This window comes from Electrophorus electricus, chromosome 2 (genome assembly GCF_013358815.1).
Source record: "Electrophorus electricus isolate fEleEle1 chromosome 2, fEleEle1.pri, whole genome shotgun sequence".
Taxonomy (NCBI): Eukaryota; Metazoa; Chordata; class Actinopteri; order Gymnotiformes; family Gymnotidae; genus Electrophorus; species Electrophorus electricus.
The window spans coordinates 14,252,080-14,268,356 of NC_049536.1; the positions used below are offsets into that span (position 1 = coordinate 14,252,080).

Here is a 16,277-nt window from a genome sequence, read left to right on the forward strand (position 1 = left end):
GCTCAGTTTCTCTCCCACAGGCACAGGGAGGCAGTTCTCTCCTGCAGCTGCGCACTGGACTGTGTTTATAGTGGACTCCCTAAATCCTCTCCTTCTAGGCTGGGAAAGGGTGAGTGACACATGTTGTTTTTGATCTCTGACACTTGTACAGAAGATCTAGTCATCAGGCAAGGCACGACACACAGGGGGATTTAGAAAAAGGCACAGAGAGAGAGAGAGAGAAACTCACAGTGCAGCCAACCTATATGCTCCTCTTCTCAGTATGATCAGGCAGGGTTAAATCTGCAGATAGGGGCAGGTACAGCCCATGCTGTGCAAGTACGTGTTTGTGGCTGTTAACTGCTGTCCAAGGACATCTCTATGAGATTCACGCATACTGCAGCTCATGCACCTTAATGATAGAACCCAGATAAAGATGTGTGCGTATGTGTATTAAGGCATCATATGCTTTAGCCAGAAATATTCTGCTCTACTGGTAACCATGGTGAAGGTGGCCAGTGTAGAAAGTCTGGCTCTGCAACAGAGCATTTGAAATAATCAGGTGATCTAGACGCTTCGAGTGAATGGCCAATAAAACCATTAATGTGACAGTTCATTAAGCACATTTTCACAGGCAGGAATAATTTACTCGCTTGCTGCAGTGTTTTACCGTGTTTTTCTGTGTGTGTGTGTGTGTGTGTGTGTGTGTGTGTGTGTAAGAGAGAGAGCAAGAGAGAGACAGACAGACAGACAGAGAGAGAGCGTGTGTGTGTGTGCACAAGCGCTCCAGAATAGCAAACACAGCGTGACTGGCTGATACAGCTTAGCTAAAGACTGCAGGGACGTTGTACACAAACCCAGTCACCCAATCAGCTGTCACCAATCAACAGGTTGCGCTGGGCCGTCGCAGTCCAGGTATTGACGTCAGTCAGTCGAGGATGTTCTGACAGGCATGATTGGTATCAGATCTGGCGGTGAGCCTGCGTGGGGTCCATGTAGGCACTGGTCTGTCTGTGTGATGTGACACTTCAGAGGCTAACATGAAATAAACAACATTTGCCTGTCAGTCAGTGACTGAAAGCAGCTTGTAGTACAGTTTGCTTCCTTGAATTACACAAATATGGAAATGGATAGAATGGAATGGAGAGAAAGTAGAGCCATGATCAGAGCTGAAGGGAGGCTGAGCATTGGTATCAGTAGAATTCAGTGCACTATTGTGGTACAAAGGGTTGATATGTTGGAGAAACAGAGAGACCTAGAGTAACAAGGAGCATCACAGAATCATGAAAGTATGCTTATACTTTTTGGAATCTTGCTGGCATTGATGTTTCAAGGGTTACTGTTTATCAAGTCAACTTGAGAAATGAGGTTTCAACACTACTTGCAACATACCTTGGTACCACGGCTTAAAAACACACAGAGATGTCACAGGCTTTGATTTTTGAACTACTTCTTGCAGGAGTATAAACACTGGCTGGAGCCAAACATTTTGCCAGAAAGGAAACTCATTTTTATGGTTATTTTTCCGTGGGAGGGCTAAATATTCTACTATGCCTGCATTTATGAGTTAGGGCCTGCACAAGTAGAGGCACTCACTGGACATAAATCAGCCTATTAGTATGTCATTGATTTCACACACCTCCATTCACTTACAGGGTCCTGTTAGACATAAAGTGGTGTTGTGACAAGTCAATCAATCAGCATGAGATACGCCTCAGTGCTAGAAAGTCATTTTAAACCTATAGTGGAGACCCCCTCTCCAGAACCCTCTGTCAGACTCCGTCACGTCTCCATCTCTTCTAATTGGTCTTTGTCAAAGGTTTTCCCTTTTTTATCCCTTCCATCACTGATCACCCCAAAGCTCATCAATCACTGGGGGCCAAGTCAATAATCACTGATTGATCCTCACTGTTTGGCTAACTCATTGCATTCAAAATGTAATTCAGTCCAGATGGCAAAGGCCTAAATATGCATGCTAGCAGTCTAACTGTGACCTTATGACTCGCCCTTGCAAGAGTAGGACACATCAAGCACTAAAGCCGCTGTGACAGAGATTAACATTATTTATTGTAAGAAAGAAAAACATTAGTCTAAGAAAAGTAGTGCATATTATAAACAGATGACAATTGTATGAAAGTAAGACACAAGAGAAATGTGAATTCTGTAAAAAGGAGTCTCAAGACACAAAGTGAAGGATTACAGTATAGAAGAAATTCACTTCTCTTGATCTGTTTCTTTAACACTCAAAGCACTGATTGTCTCTTACTTTCTTTCTCTCCGTGTCCTGTCAAGTAGACTCTTTTTGAATCTAGTAATCTTTTTCACTTGAGAGAGCGCATTTCATTACAGTGAGCAATCAAACTAAATGGCACTGAGAAAGAAAGACAGAAAGAGATGGAGGGAGAAGGAGAGGTAGAAATAGAGTGTGAAAGAGAAACAAGTCAATTTTACTTTAACTCATTTTATATTCCAAATTATTCCAATTCCAAAAATTCCAATTATTCCAAAAATTTATAAATATTTATTGCTACCTTTCTTGCCCACCACATAATGTAAGTTTTGCAAAAGTGCTTGATACTTCATGTTGGATTTTGAGGAATGATGAACACTGAACTATAGGAAGGTCAGGGGCTACGTGATGTTGGATTTAGAGTAATGATGAACACTGAATTATGGGGATAGTCAGGTGCTGACTCGATTCATGGGCCCCCTGCAGACATAACACACATACAGTATGCTGTATGAGTTCAACATGCTTTAAGAGCAGAAATGTCTATCCCCATCTTTTACCATCTATTACTGAATTACCTCAAAAACATTTGCTTATACTTTGTTGTTTGACTAAATGCTTAACAGCGTTAGTTGTGTTATTATTTTTTTAAAATATTCCTCACTCACTCGTCTCCGGGTGGTCTCTTTTTTCTTCAAGCTCAGGTCCTCTACTAGAGATCTGGGTGCTTGGGTGTCTTGCATATTATCTTAGATTTTCCTAGGACTGCACTCTTCAGGAGGGAGATCTCAGATGTTGTTCCAGGGATCTGCTAGAGCCACTCTCCCAGTTTGAGGATCACAGCCCCAAGTGCTCCGATTACTATTGGAGCCACTGTTGCCTTCACCTTCCACATCTTTTCCAGCTGATCTCTCAGCGCTTGGTATTTCCCGAGCTTTTTGTGTTCCTTGTTCCTGATGTTGCTATAGCTTGGGATTGCTACATCTATCATTATGGCCCTCTTCTGCTGTTTATCCATAACTACTATGTCTGGTTGGTTAGCCATTCCATTTTGACTGTCTGTATCTGCAAGTCCCACGGGATCTTATCTTGGTCATTCTCTACCAACTTCGGGGTGTGTCCCACTTTGACCTTGAAACTTCCAGCCCATACCCGGCACAGATGTTTCCGTATACTATGCTAGTCAGTTGGTTATGGCATTCCATGTGTGCTCTGCCTGCTAGCATCTTGCATCTCACTGTTATGTGCTGGATTGTCTCAGTGGCATCTTTGCACAGCCAGCATGTGGGCTCTTACCTGGTGTGGTAAATCCCAGCTGCTATTGATCTAGTGTTCAGAGCTTGTTCCTGTGCTGTCTTTCAATCCAGACTTTTCCAGCCATTGGTCAGTCACTTCCACTATTTACTGGTGGTACATACCATGCAGGGGTTTATCCTCCCATGATGGTTTCTATTTCTCCTCATTCCCATCCTCCTCAGTTTCTGCTGTCTGAGGTATTCACTAAGCACTTCATTACTTGGGGCCATCTTCCTGGTGTATTCCAGGATCTTGGTTGTTTCATCCTGGATAGTGGCTTTGATGCTCAGTAGTCTTTGGCCCCCTCCTTTATGTTAATGTACAGTGTCAGACTGCTGGATTAGGAATATATAGGATGATGGCTGGCTGGATATTTTTTTAATGGCAGACCATTACCACTACCATATCAGTCTCTCTGTCTCTCTAGCAGGTATGAGTGCATTAGCCACAGCAGTGTTGCTTGACTTTTTACATGTGCTGATGTGATGTCACTGCTGGGTCAAAAGAGTTCTTCCACCCAAACATATCCAGCTTACGAATAGAAACTGAGCACTAACGGTTGTTAAGAGCATGTGTATATATATCAACTTATCCTCATCAACATAAACAGAGGGAAAGATAGAAACAAAGTCAAAGAGAGCAATATAGGGAATACATTTGGAAATGTTTGTATAAAGATTCTCAAATTTGTCCATCTGACATTTAGCTTTGAACTGGTGTTGAGGTTCAGTGTTGTCAGATGAACACAGTGATCAGTGATCAGAAATTTGTACATTTAGACAGGCCCTTGTAAAAGGTTATTTTTGTGATGAGGAGGAGGCAGATTATACATCCATGTCGATACAGGCACAGGAGTCAAGGCTAACCATACTGACGAATCAGTGAGGCCACCAAGGGAGTTGGAGAGCGAGACAAAAGAAAAGAACAAAGGGGCCTAGAGGAGAAGTGAGGTTTAAAATGGCTGCACCTCTGTTTGCAAATTGAGCACAATCCAACGTTGTTCCTAGTGGGAGGGTTCAGTTTATCCCAGTTTAAAGAACAAATCAGTCATGTGTTTTTAAGACATGGTGGTGAGAGGGATGGAGAGGGGGAGAGAAAAGGAAAGGGGGTGGAAACAGAGAAAAGAGAGAGAGAGAGAGAGAAAAAGGATGTGGGTTGGGAGAGTTGGAAGGCTGGTCATAGCACCCAGGTTTCTGTCTAGGTTCTGAGAGAAATTCCATGGGTGCTCCACTCACTTCACTGAGGCAACAGTGTATTGCTTTGGAGCCCTAAATTACCCCATCACTCCAAGAAAGCTCCCGAATTATATACATCCCCCACCCAACCAACAAATGCACACAGACACTCCCCCATTCATACTCTTAAAGAGCGCCCTATATCTAGAGCTTCAATAGAGCATGGAACCATGTCACAATAGCAAGCAAAAGACGGTATGTGGCAGAGATCTCACTGCAAAGTTTAACATTAAATGCAACCACCACCACCCCCCCCAAAAAAAACACACCACCACACACACACACACATACACACACACACACAGAAAGATCAACTGTATTCTTCAAAACAAGGCAATAGGATAAATTTTAGATTCACTACACATAATCCATTTTCATTCCCTTAACTGGTTTTAACTTACAGGTACACCAAGTTACACAGATTTATTAATTAGTTAACACTGGTTTAAATTTGTTTTGATTACTTTAAAGTTCTGTTACCTTTTACAAATGGCTGTATAAATTGCTACAAGTTGGTATTAGGAAACGATTGTGGAAAAAAGTTGATATGTCAGTGTATTTTGTGTATCTGTCTTTTAGATCACTTTGAGACCCGATGTGCCTGGTGGGTTTCAGAATGGAGGACACAATGTGACCTGCAGACTCAGCCAGTAAAAGGCAGGCAGCATGCTTCTTCTGCACACGACACTGCTGCTTTGCTCCGCTCCCTTGTTCTTCAGCTCTGCTAACGCTGGGCCATTCAGCAGTTTCATGCCCAAGCCCACAGCAAAATCAAAGGGACTGTCAGACACACCAGGTAAATCCTACTGGAGCTGGATACCAGCAATGAAATTGCCCCTTCCACCTCTGACACTGCCCTGGAGCTCGTCAGCAGGAGCCAGGGAGGCCAAGATTACCGCATCCATGGCACAATCGACAACAGAGAGCCCACCGAGCAGCTCAGATATCACCACACAACATCACATAGTGTCTGTGGAGGCAATTACTAGCCCCACCCACCAGTTCAGCCCAACCCAGCCTGAAGACACTCCAACCACCAATGCTCATTTAGGCACTATGCATCCACAAAGGGGAAAAATACCACCCACAGATGAGGTGCTCAGGGGAGAGCCACAGACAGAGAGACCTAAACCTTTGCAGGAGCACGACCCGAACTACGACCTCGAGTTCTGGCCTGCCAACAAAGGAAGACCCACAGAGAGATTTTCATCCACAGCACTGCCTCTGAGCTCCATGCAAAAAATACCAACTGCCTCTACACAGCTAATCCAGAGGAGCAGCACACTGTCTATCAAAGTGCAAAACGCAGAGGCCAAGAGCACCACAAATGACACACCCACTGGCTCCCCAGTGTCACTGTCGCCAGTGCCCAGACTCATGACTACGCCAGCAAACGCAACGCAGCCAGTGACCATGCCACAACAGCCGGCTATTCCCACTTTAGTGACCAACGAAGGCAGAATACAGTCGCAGTCTGACCTTGGCGTTGGTCCGGAGGGTTCTGTCGGCACCAAAACTGAGTCTCCAACCACAGTCACTGCCTCATATCATGCCCTTGGGCCTGGAGACACCAACAGGGCTACCAGCACATCTCCTCGCCTACTACTGACTACAAGCATGATGGAGGGAGAAGGATTACCAGGTGTTCCAAATTTAACTCACATTCCCTTAACCACAATCTCATCATTAGGAGGTAAGCCAGTATAATCCAGCTCTGCTTGGGTTCTTATCGAGATACAGCCCCAGTGATTGACCACAGAGTCAATACAGTAATGACCCATGAAATTGTCTGTGGGCTACTGATGGAAGAATATATTGATTTCTGTTGGCTCTGAAATATGACAGTGTTTTTGTTATGGCTTATTAGTGATCTTACTGTTACTTTAAAGGACAATTTTCTTTTCAATTTTCTAGATTATTATTCTATGTTTGAAAATCTGTTGAATTACAATCATTCCTCTGTGCAGTTCCACTCAATGTTCATGACTATGTTCTGTCTGTAGTAAAGTGCACTCAACATCACCATGCATTGAGATGGCACCATGTAGATTATCATTCTCATCTGAAGCTGAGGGTCTGTACTGGTTAGAATTTCATAATTAGTTCTACCTGAAATCATGTGGGACCCATAAATAGATTTTTAAGTAAATGTAAAAAGTATTCCTCATCTTCATAGGCCCATGCAAAGCACATGTCATTTATGAGCTGTTTTGCCCCTCCCCTTTTACTCTACATACCATGTTTGAATACATAATTAATGCAAGAACACCCCTCCTACCAATCAAAGACACACAACTATACATGCCAATGTCAAAAGAGTAAGACACACATACCCCTTATATCTCAGACAGCCTTACAGGATACAGGCTCACAGTGTCAGTTTCATATCATCAATTTCCAAGCAACTGCAACAATCAGGTCTCACGTCACCTCGTGATGGTGTGAATGTATCTGAGACGACACTATTAACATTAACAAGTGTTCATGCTGGAAGGTACAGCACATTCTAGAAGTCATGTCAGCAACAGTAGCGGTGACCTGTGCATGGAATGACAATCATACCAGCACCTGTTTTTCACCTATTTCAGGTGACAGTAGTGAAGGCAGTGGTCGTCCTTCTCTATGAGTATGTGTACTATACATAGAAGTGTGAATGATCACAATAGGTCTTTGGTTTGCCTGACAGGCAATGTATTAAGGAAGCAACCAGCTAGGAGGTTTTACAGAGACTGAATCGTCCAATCACCTGTTTGTCCCTGCTTTCTCCTGTGGATCTCAGCAAAGGATTGTTATCAGTGTTCACATGGAGGTTCAGTCATACAGCAATGAATCCTGGAGGATGATCTGGTTCCCCCTGCAGCCTGTTCACAGATGCTGAACATGATCCTCTTGCCATTTAGACCCTCTTCTCCACTCACTCTCTTTATTTCTCATTCTTTCTCTCCCTTTCCCTCGCTCATTCTCTCTCGTGCCTTTATTCTCAGTCACTCTCAGTAATATCCCCTGCTTGTTGTTTAGTTAGTTTTCTTCTGTCTTTAGCTGCAATCTGCTTCGGCCCATGGTTTTGGTCTCCTTTTGGTGAATTCATTTGAATTCACAGTCTGTTCGGTGATTTTCTTCATTTCATTTCTTTTTCATCAGGCCAACCCTCTCTCTCTGCCTAATGCTATTTAATTCTCCTTCAAGAATTGGACCATGTCCAGGAAAGACTGTGTGTGTATGTGTGGGTGTATGTGTGTGTGTATAAGTGTCAGAAATTACTGTAGGCTGAGTGAGAAAGAGAAGAGCTGTTTTTTTTTCTTTTTCTGTTCTCATTAGTGTGTCTGTATGCGTACGCACGCACACAAACACAAACAAACAACACTGAAACATTGATTGACTTAATGGACTATGCAAACACTGAAAATGAGGAGCATGCAAAGTCTCAAATCATAATGCAAGAGATGTGCATTTACAACACAAAAGCAGTGATACAGCGCATTCAGCGGATGCATCTAGAACCCCCAAATAAGTAAGTGTGTGTGTGTGTCTGCAAATTACCGACTGCTGCTTGAGTCACCTTGTTCTTTGAAGGTGCAAACAGCAGCACATTGAACAGTGGCACTCCTCACTGACGCTGTGTTGGGAAAGGTCAATTACTGATGGAGGAGGAGAAGGGAGGAGCAGGCAGGGGTAAAATGGGGGTTGGAGGCGCAGGAGAGCGAGGGTCAGGAAGGGGGAGGTGTAAAAGAAGCAGACGTGATGAGGGCTGGGCAGAGGAGACAGAAGGTTATGCTGTCAGAAAGATGCCAGGGAAATGGCTCTGTTCAAATGCCCCTCCTGAGTTCTGGATCCAGTGCACTTGTATTTTAAAGAATACGGAGCCAAAAAAATAATTGAGGAAACTCACAATAACATTACTGATGACCACATCCTTTCTCTGCAGATAATCGTCTGACTGTAAGGCTAACTGGATTTTACAAACTTTTTACATTCCTTCACTGTCGATGATCAAATATCACCTGCCTGCTTTGAAGTTATCAGAATTGTTTTCTAGCAAGCTGATATGCTGGATGTAAGAAGCATTTAACAATGTGGGAGTTAGGGATACAGAGTGAATACCACAACGTTGTCATGACAACATGTGCTCAGTAGCGCATTATTCAGAGACTGAGGCTGACGACAGAGATAAGATATGCACATTATTCTTCCTTTCTTTGACTTTTCTTCCACGCTCTTCTGCATCTACACACACACACACACACACACACACACACACACACTGTAACCCGTGTAACTGCAATACTCTAATGCTCAGATTAGGATTACAGCGCTCCAGCCACGGAAAGAAGGGAAAGAGGGATGGCAGCGAATACACGGCAGCGTATTCACAGACGGAAGGCAGGGAAAGGGGTTGATGGAGAGAGAGAGAGAGGTCGGGGGAGGGGAGAAATGAATGGAGTGGGAATGACAAATGACCTCGCGAATCCCATCGCTCATTATCTAAATGGCCCTCTGCAGCTTATGGAGCTCCACCACACACAGGAAGACAACGCCTCGTATGACGGATTTCAGAGTCCTCCGTGCCATAAGAAGCTCGTAATTCTGATTTGGAAGTGACCTCAAGTTACCTAACTGGCAAACCCTGCACTGGTGTGTTACACGTTAAAGGAAATCTAGGTGCCTTACATCACACTAGTGTGATTCAGGCATAATACAATCACCAGCCAATTTATTAGGACCACCTACCTTGAGTCTACAGTCACTGACTAATTAGCATATCCATCCATCTTATAAGTACATTTTATATCTTTGTACAATTACGAACTGTAACTTATTTTGCATGTTATCATGCACAACTGTCCACCCACCCTCTACTCCTTTTATTCATTGGTTAGTCTCTAGGTCTATTACTGACTGGATATACCGCTAGGGTGGCAGACACCCAACACCAGATAAAACCAGTGAGTCGGCGGTGACAGTGGCAAGGTAGAGTGTGCTGTGCAGGCATGAGTGTGTGATGTTATAACCACCCTAACAGCAGCGCTGCTGGAGGCTTTACATGTGCCTGAGTTGCTGCTGAGCTGAGGGCAATGTTGCATCCTAAAATACCATGAGAACGAGGTAGGGTGATGCCCCGATCAATTAAAGTACACACATTATGATGCAGAATTTGCACTGGTCATTGACATCCTGGAGATACATCACAAGTCATACACTCAGATTTAATAGTTTACCACATACAATTTTTTCCTTAAGATCACTGCTTTCTGCATTACACTAGGTAATGGGTATAATTAAAATCAGTTACATTAGTCAAATATTTAACACAGACCCAAAGGGGAGAGTTCATGTTTTTGTGTCTGTCCTGGAATTGACCTTTTGCTTGAACGATGGCTATAATTTACATATAAAGAGTTTTATATGCAAAATTGTCCAAATTAAAGTAATATATTGAAATCAGATATGAACATAGGGGAGGTCAAGCACACCATCCTTTGTAACAAACCCATTCTCTCACACTGCAGTGCGAGCACAGCCAGAAATACGCACAGATGAGCCTTTTACCATCCACTTTTGTTCGACCATTCACTTCCTGTTACGAAATTTGAGCCATTGTGAGATATTCAGGAAAATGTGTTTTGCATCCATAATACTCAATATACAATATGTAAGACCTGACATGAAATGGTGGTGATAGCCATTGTATGCATGTTATTTTGGAACATGCCCTATATCCCGTTTCAAGGTTTTAGTGCAGAGATAAAGCCTTCCAAAGGCTAGCAGTGTTTGACAGGTTAGTTGCTGCATCATGGAATGAGCAAGGGAAAAACAGGGATTCATCTGCACTTGCTCGCTCGCTCGCACGCACGCATTTTCTCAGGCTTCTCCTCTCATTAGCTATCTGCCTTGGTGCAGGTGGTTACTTATGTAAATGATAGCAAATGCAGGAAGTAGAGCCTCAGCAAAGGAGAGAGCTTGATGGACCTGAGCAGATGTGTTCCGCTATTCACAGTCCATGTCAAAAATATGCTTGCACACAGAAAACCTGGCATGCATCATGACTTTATAGATGAATGGGAATGTGGTGGCTTTTTGGTGGTGTTCGTGTGTGTGTGTGTGTGTGTGTGTGTGTGTGTGTGTGTGTGTGTGTTGTATATTGCCCAGAGGAATGTGTGCATAGTGCTAAAAATAAGCCCATTATCTGTATACACTCACCAAATCATGATCTTCACATTATAGTTTACAGTATGACCAAATCATTTTACATGCTACCTGACACATTAAGCAACAGTGTGCCTATAAATTAACTGATTCAGCAATACTCTCAAGAGAATAATTTCTACTGAGGTCAGTAAGCAGCAGGGATCATGTCATGATTGTATCAGCTGTCTTGTCAGTGTGGTCACTGTGAATGAACTTGGAGCCATTTTCACTTTCCCTACAACCAAGAACTGAAGAAACCTATTCAGAAGCAATGATCCCATCTTATTTTAAAACCAAATCATGGGGGGGGGGGGGGGGGGGCAAAATGTATAAATAACATAATGAAGTTGAGAACTGATTAAAACTGGCTAAAGTCTTTGAATGTGTGAGCCAAAGTTGGAGCAGTTGCCATTTGGACCCTTTTTAAGGGGGAGAGAATGAACAAACAGTTGTGTCAGGGTGTACGTACACCTGTATTGTCAGGAGGATGTAGTATCATAGATATAATGTTTTCCTGTTAGAATGCAGAAAGACTCACAGAAACACAAACACCTAAACAGTGGCAGGAACCCTCGGTAGACATGTTTAAGTGCATTAAAGAGATTACCTTGACAGAACTTGTTTAGAAAACACCCACCGCCCCACCCCTTTTGCTCTATCTCATTATCTCACCTACCAGGCCCAATCCGTTTTAGCTTTACACACAGACAGACATTGCCGGGTGCAACAACTTGAGTCATGTATCCTCTGTGTTCCATGCAGGAACAGAAGAAGAAAACGATGATACGACTGCCGAGGAACCCACAGCCCTTACAGCAAAGGAGAGAGACAGTATAAAGAACATCCCCCCGAGCATGACAACATTGGGAACTACAGGTCAGCCAGTCTATTAAACTGAACATTTACACAGTCAACAAAGCAAATCTAAATGGCTATAGCTCGTCTATTGTAAAGTTCAGGCTGTGAATCGTCTGTTTGAAGAAACAATTAAATATTATAAAATGTAGCTACTGAAAAATATTTGCAAAAGCTGCACTGTATTAGGCTTGAAATATCATAATCACATCTTATACCTAAATACCGAACACTTAGTTATTATTTAACTCAGTTATTATTCCCAACTTTGTTAAGGACACTTTTTGTCAGAACATCACCACTGCTATATAACAAACACTCAACTCTACACACGCATTTATTTCCTTGTGGCATCACAAAGCTGCACCAATCATGACATTCTTTGGTATTTTGAGGGTAAACAATATCAACATCATATCCAATACATGAGTATTTTATATTATCAGGTTTTAAATACATCACATTTTAAATACTAAAGGCCACATTACACAGCATTGTACAATGAAGCTAGATAGCTCGGTTAGCATGCTGTTTTAGTTAAAGGAATACCTCACTGTTTTTCAATCTAATATTTATCCACTGTGTCATGCTAACCAATGAATCTAACTTTATGCTGTACCATCTAGAGCTCTCCAAATTGTATACCACTTTATTCATATCTAATTGTTATTGTCCACGGTCAAGTTACACTGACTGGCCTTTTGGTTTGTATATTTTTTTCTACACTCATGTCTTGTTACCTAGATCCATCTGACAAAGGTAAAAATCACTCTGCACCACTTCTACCTGTAATCTGCCTCTGCGATGTGGCTGACTGAATCCAATTTCGCCATTCCTTACCTAACTGTAATTGCTTCCAAAAGGAGCAGAGGCAAATATTGGGTGAGGGCTTCTTTTTGCACATCCAAGTTTCCTTAAATAACAAGCAAAGAATTACTCTAAGCACCAAGCTGAAAGGGCAGGAACGTGCAATGCAAGATTTGCTCAATGACAGAAAAGCATGAAGCACTAAGGCAGATGTGCGTGGTTTTGAAAGGCCACCTCTTGAGATGGAGCTCAGATCCAGTGACTGTAGTGGTACCTAACCCACTTTCTCACCGAGTATTCAGTAGACTAACCTCAATTCCATTAATAGACAGTCAAATGTGCCACATTTGGAATGGACTTAAGTTTTGTGGCTGTGTATGTGTTATGTGTTGCATAAAGTGTCAGAAATAGGCACAATCTTTTCTAACAAAAAGCCCTAAAAATAGTTGCAGTAGTGTCTTTTGGGTACACTACTAAGGAACCTAAGCAAGCATTATGTGTGTCCACACATTGATCTTGGTACACTAGTTATCTTGAGGGAAAGACTATGTTTGGTATTTGATGGTAGGCTGTCTCCTTCAGTGGCTCCTCTGAGCTAACAGAGCATATGCCTCCTCAATATGTATGAAGCTGCCATGCCGTCCACTCATCCTTATGGAGAGGAGGAAATTGAAAGAGAAGCTGCGCAGATAAAAACTTGACAAGCCCTTGCCTGGTGGGTAGGCACAGCAGTGTATGCCTCAGAGAGCAGAGAACTGCTGTCAGTATCACACCGGTGAGGCTGGACGACTGTTTCGTCTCCCTGTGAACCACTGATTAGTGTATGTGAGGGATTAGGTTCCTTCATTAACAATATTCTTATACAACCTAATGAAAATAAGAGCATTTGTCTTTGTAATCACCTGCCATTTATCATTTAGTTATCATTAAAATACAGCTACTCCAAGCTGAAATGAAAGCTTCCAAACCAAATTAAGCTCTTTATGAAACCTACTAAAATAGGCCAGTTAGAATGTTCATCAAAAGTATAAGGTTTGGTCAAGAACTGAGGCTATAAGAGAGTAAAAAAAGAACCCGTTACCTGGTATGAAACCCAACCTGTAATAGTTTTATGATTGTCAAACCAGAGCACCAGAACAGAACTGCAGGTCACCTCAGATCACCATGCTAGTAATTGCTAGTCAGCTGTGGGCATAGCACTGAGACTGTGTAAAAACAGAACAATATTACATTTAGGTAATGCTTTAGCTCCAATGCTGTGTTGACAGGGAGCAGACAGACCTGTAGGCAATGCTTTCGATATAAATTGCATCTAAACTTCTAAATCAAGCTCCTAAGCTTCATTCCAAGTCCAGCTCAGACTGAACATATAAAAAAAAAAGTGGGTTTAGCTCTACAACTGTGGAGTATGGAGAGCATGTTTTATTTCATAATGGAACCATTGCCTTTTAACCAGTCAAATGACCAGACACATAGAATGCTGGGATTTATGACTGAGTCATTTCATCTCCTTGGCAGGGTGTGTGGCAGGTGCACAGCTAATCCAACTGGATCCAGTCAACTTCACAGAGAAATTGTATTCAATCCAGAAAACACTGCGGAACTCCTGAGTGAACTGAATTTGTGCAGAACTCCCAATTGAATTTTTCCAGACTCTGCACCTAACACCTACCAAGAATCCGCATTTTAACCCATACCACAGCTGTTTTCTCCTCAACCACATTAAAAATGTACACTAAACGTAATCAAATAGGACGCATAGACCTACCAAGGCCAACATTAGAGAGTAAAGGCCACGTAATCCGCTGTGTATAAGGGGAGACATCCCCCACTGTTAACTTCCTGTCCACTCCCCTGTCACATCCTGTCCCAAACCGCACTGTATAGTCTCCTAATAATAACATGGGAGGGAAGGAAAACAGTTCCAAGGTATTTTGTTCTCATCTGTGTGGTGACAGTTAGTCAAACTGGTGGGTGACCAGGCCACACTCCATATAATTCACAGCCATATCCAAATAAACATGGGACAGAGGCAGGGAAGTCTGACTGACAGGCTTTAGGCTTGATGTCTGGCCTGAGCACAGAGGCTCGTCATAGTTTCCACACCTCTGAGTCTGGAGGCCATCGGAAGGCAAAGGTAAACACGGAGAGGAGCCATAACAATCCCTCTTATCAGTGGCAGGTCTGTGTGCCACCCACATCCTGTTAGTGCCTACCATTTGTTCTCAGTCCTCATTGATAACTGACATGGTGCCCTGAGTTTTAATTACTTCAGGCCTGTTAAGTAGTCATGCAGAACGAGGCAAGGCCAGTAATTATTGCGCACCAAGACAACAAAACAAAACAGCTCTCTGTATCGTGTTGTAGGATTATGATTGCCACTAGTTTAAGTTAGGCTGACTTGGTAATACGGAAGGCATAGATGTAATCAGTTATCAAATAGAGAACCATTTTCAGATAATTGTCTTTATTGTTTTTCAGATTGTAGTAGTAGCCATATTATCTGGGTAAGACAATCATTTCCAGTTGCATCCATTTAATTCCAAATCAGCACAGTGAAATAATGCTACTCCCACACAAGGAGACTGATTTAATCTTGCATGCCTACCATAAAACAACACATCAAATACAAAACACATCTCTCAGGCAGCTTCAGTAAGGACATCTCACGGGATAGAGAAGCAAGCACTTGCAATATTCTTAAAATTTACAGACCAAATAAAATGTTGGCAAAATGACTCCCATGGGCTCCGTGGTAGAGCTGAGGTTAAAGAATCTGCAGAATCAATCAAATTGTCTGAAATTCTACATTTAGTATGCCATGCTGCATATTAGATTATGAAACTAGCAGATTAAAGGGTTGCGTGGTAACCTGTATTTAACGTACTGCTAAAATGGCTAACCAGTCATTTTGAAATGAAATGTGTAGCATAATTACTCGGCCTCTTTTCGGGGTAAAGATCAGGCTTGATCTCATTTGAAAGCCCCAGATGGGGGCTAGGATCGATTCAAATTTGGCCTGCCAAGGTGCTTTCATGTCCAGCCAGTAATACTCCAAATTGAGGGGGTTATATTCTCATGTATCGGCCTCACTTGGTGCTAGAAAGTCAGCCCTATTGGAAATAGCCAGAGAAGTGTTACTTGTGCTTAAAGATTGGCCAGCCTGGGCACTTCCATTCCTGGGCAGTAGATGTCCAAGGTTGGCTGCAGATGGCATTTAATAGCATCATGCATTTCTGTCCACACAAACACACAGTGATTAACCACAGAGAGGGCAAGAGTTAATCATCTCTCCTCCTAGCATGATACAAGCCTCACACATTCTAAACAGATGCCACTTTTTACCACTGACCAAACCCACTAGTTATTTTGGGGGAAAGTGGTGGTCATCTGTAAGGAAGGCTAAAACTAGTGCAGAAATAACAAACCCACCTCTAGGAGGGACTCATTTCTCTGTGGAAGTTTCCCCTTTTAAAAGAGGGAACATCATAAAGAAAACATTAAATTTGGCTCTGGGTGTAGCAGGAAACAGTTAACTAATGAATATTTTTTTAAATAAAAATATTGTTAAATGAGATATGGTATTACTGGTGCAGAACAATTCCAGCCATTCTCCATTTTAAATCTGATTTATAATAATCAAAATGCTGTGCTGTCATTGGTTTGTCTCTGTACTGTTTTTTTCATGT

The 16,277-nt window shown here is 42.5% G+C and overlaps 1 protein-coding gene across 1 annotated transcript in view; it reads left to right on the top strand.

Annotated features, from left to right (window-relative positions):
• Positions 1 to 16,277, top strand: part of LOC113579983 (proline rich transmembrane protein 4) — a 21,530-nt gene continuing 5,253 nt past the window's right edge. Inside the window, exons 1-3 of the mRNA XM_027014254.2 lie at positions 1 to 109; positions 5,320 to 6,433; positions 11,689 to 11,802. Of these exons, the coding sequence (XP_026870055.2) occupies positions 5,407 to 6,433; positions 11,689 to 11,802 (1,141 nt within the window). The 5' untranslated portion in view covers positions 1 to 109; positions 5,320 to 5,406. The remainder of the gene's footprint in view (positions 110 to 5,319; positions 6,434 to 11,688; positions 11,803 to 16,277) is intronic.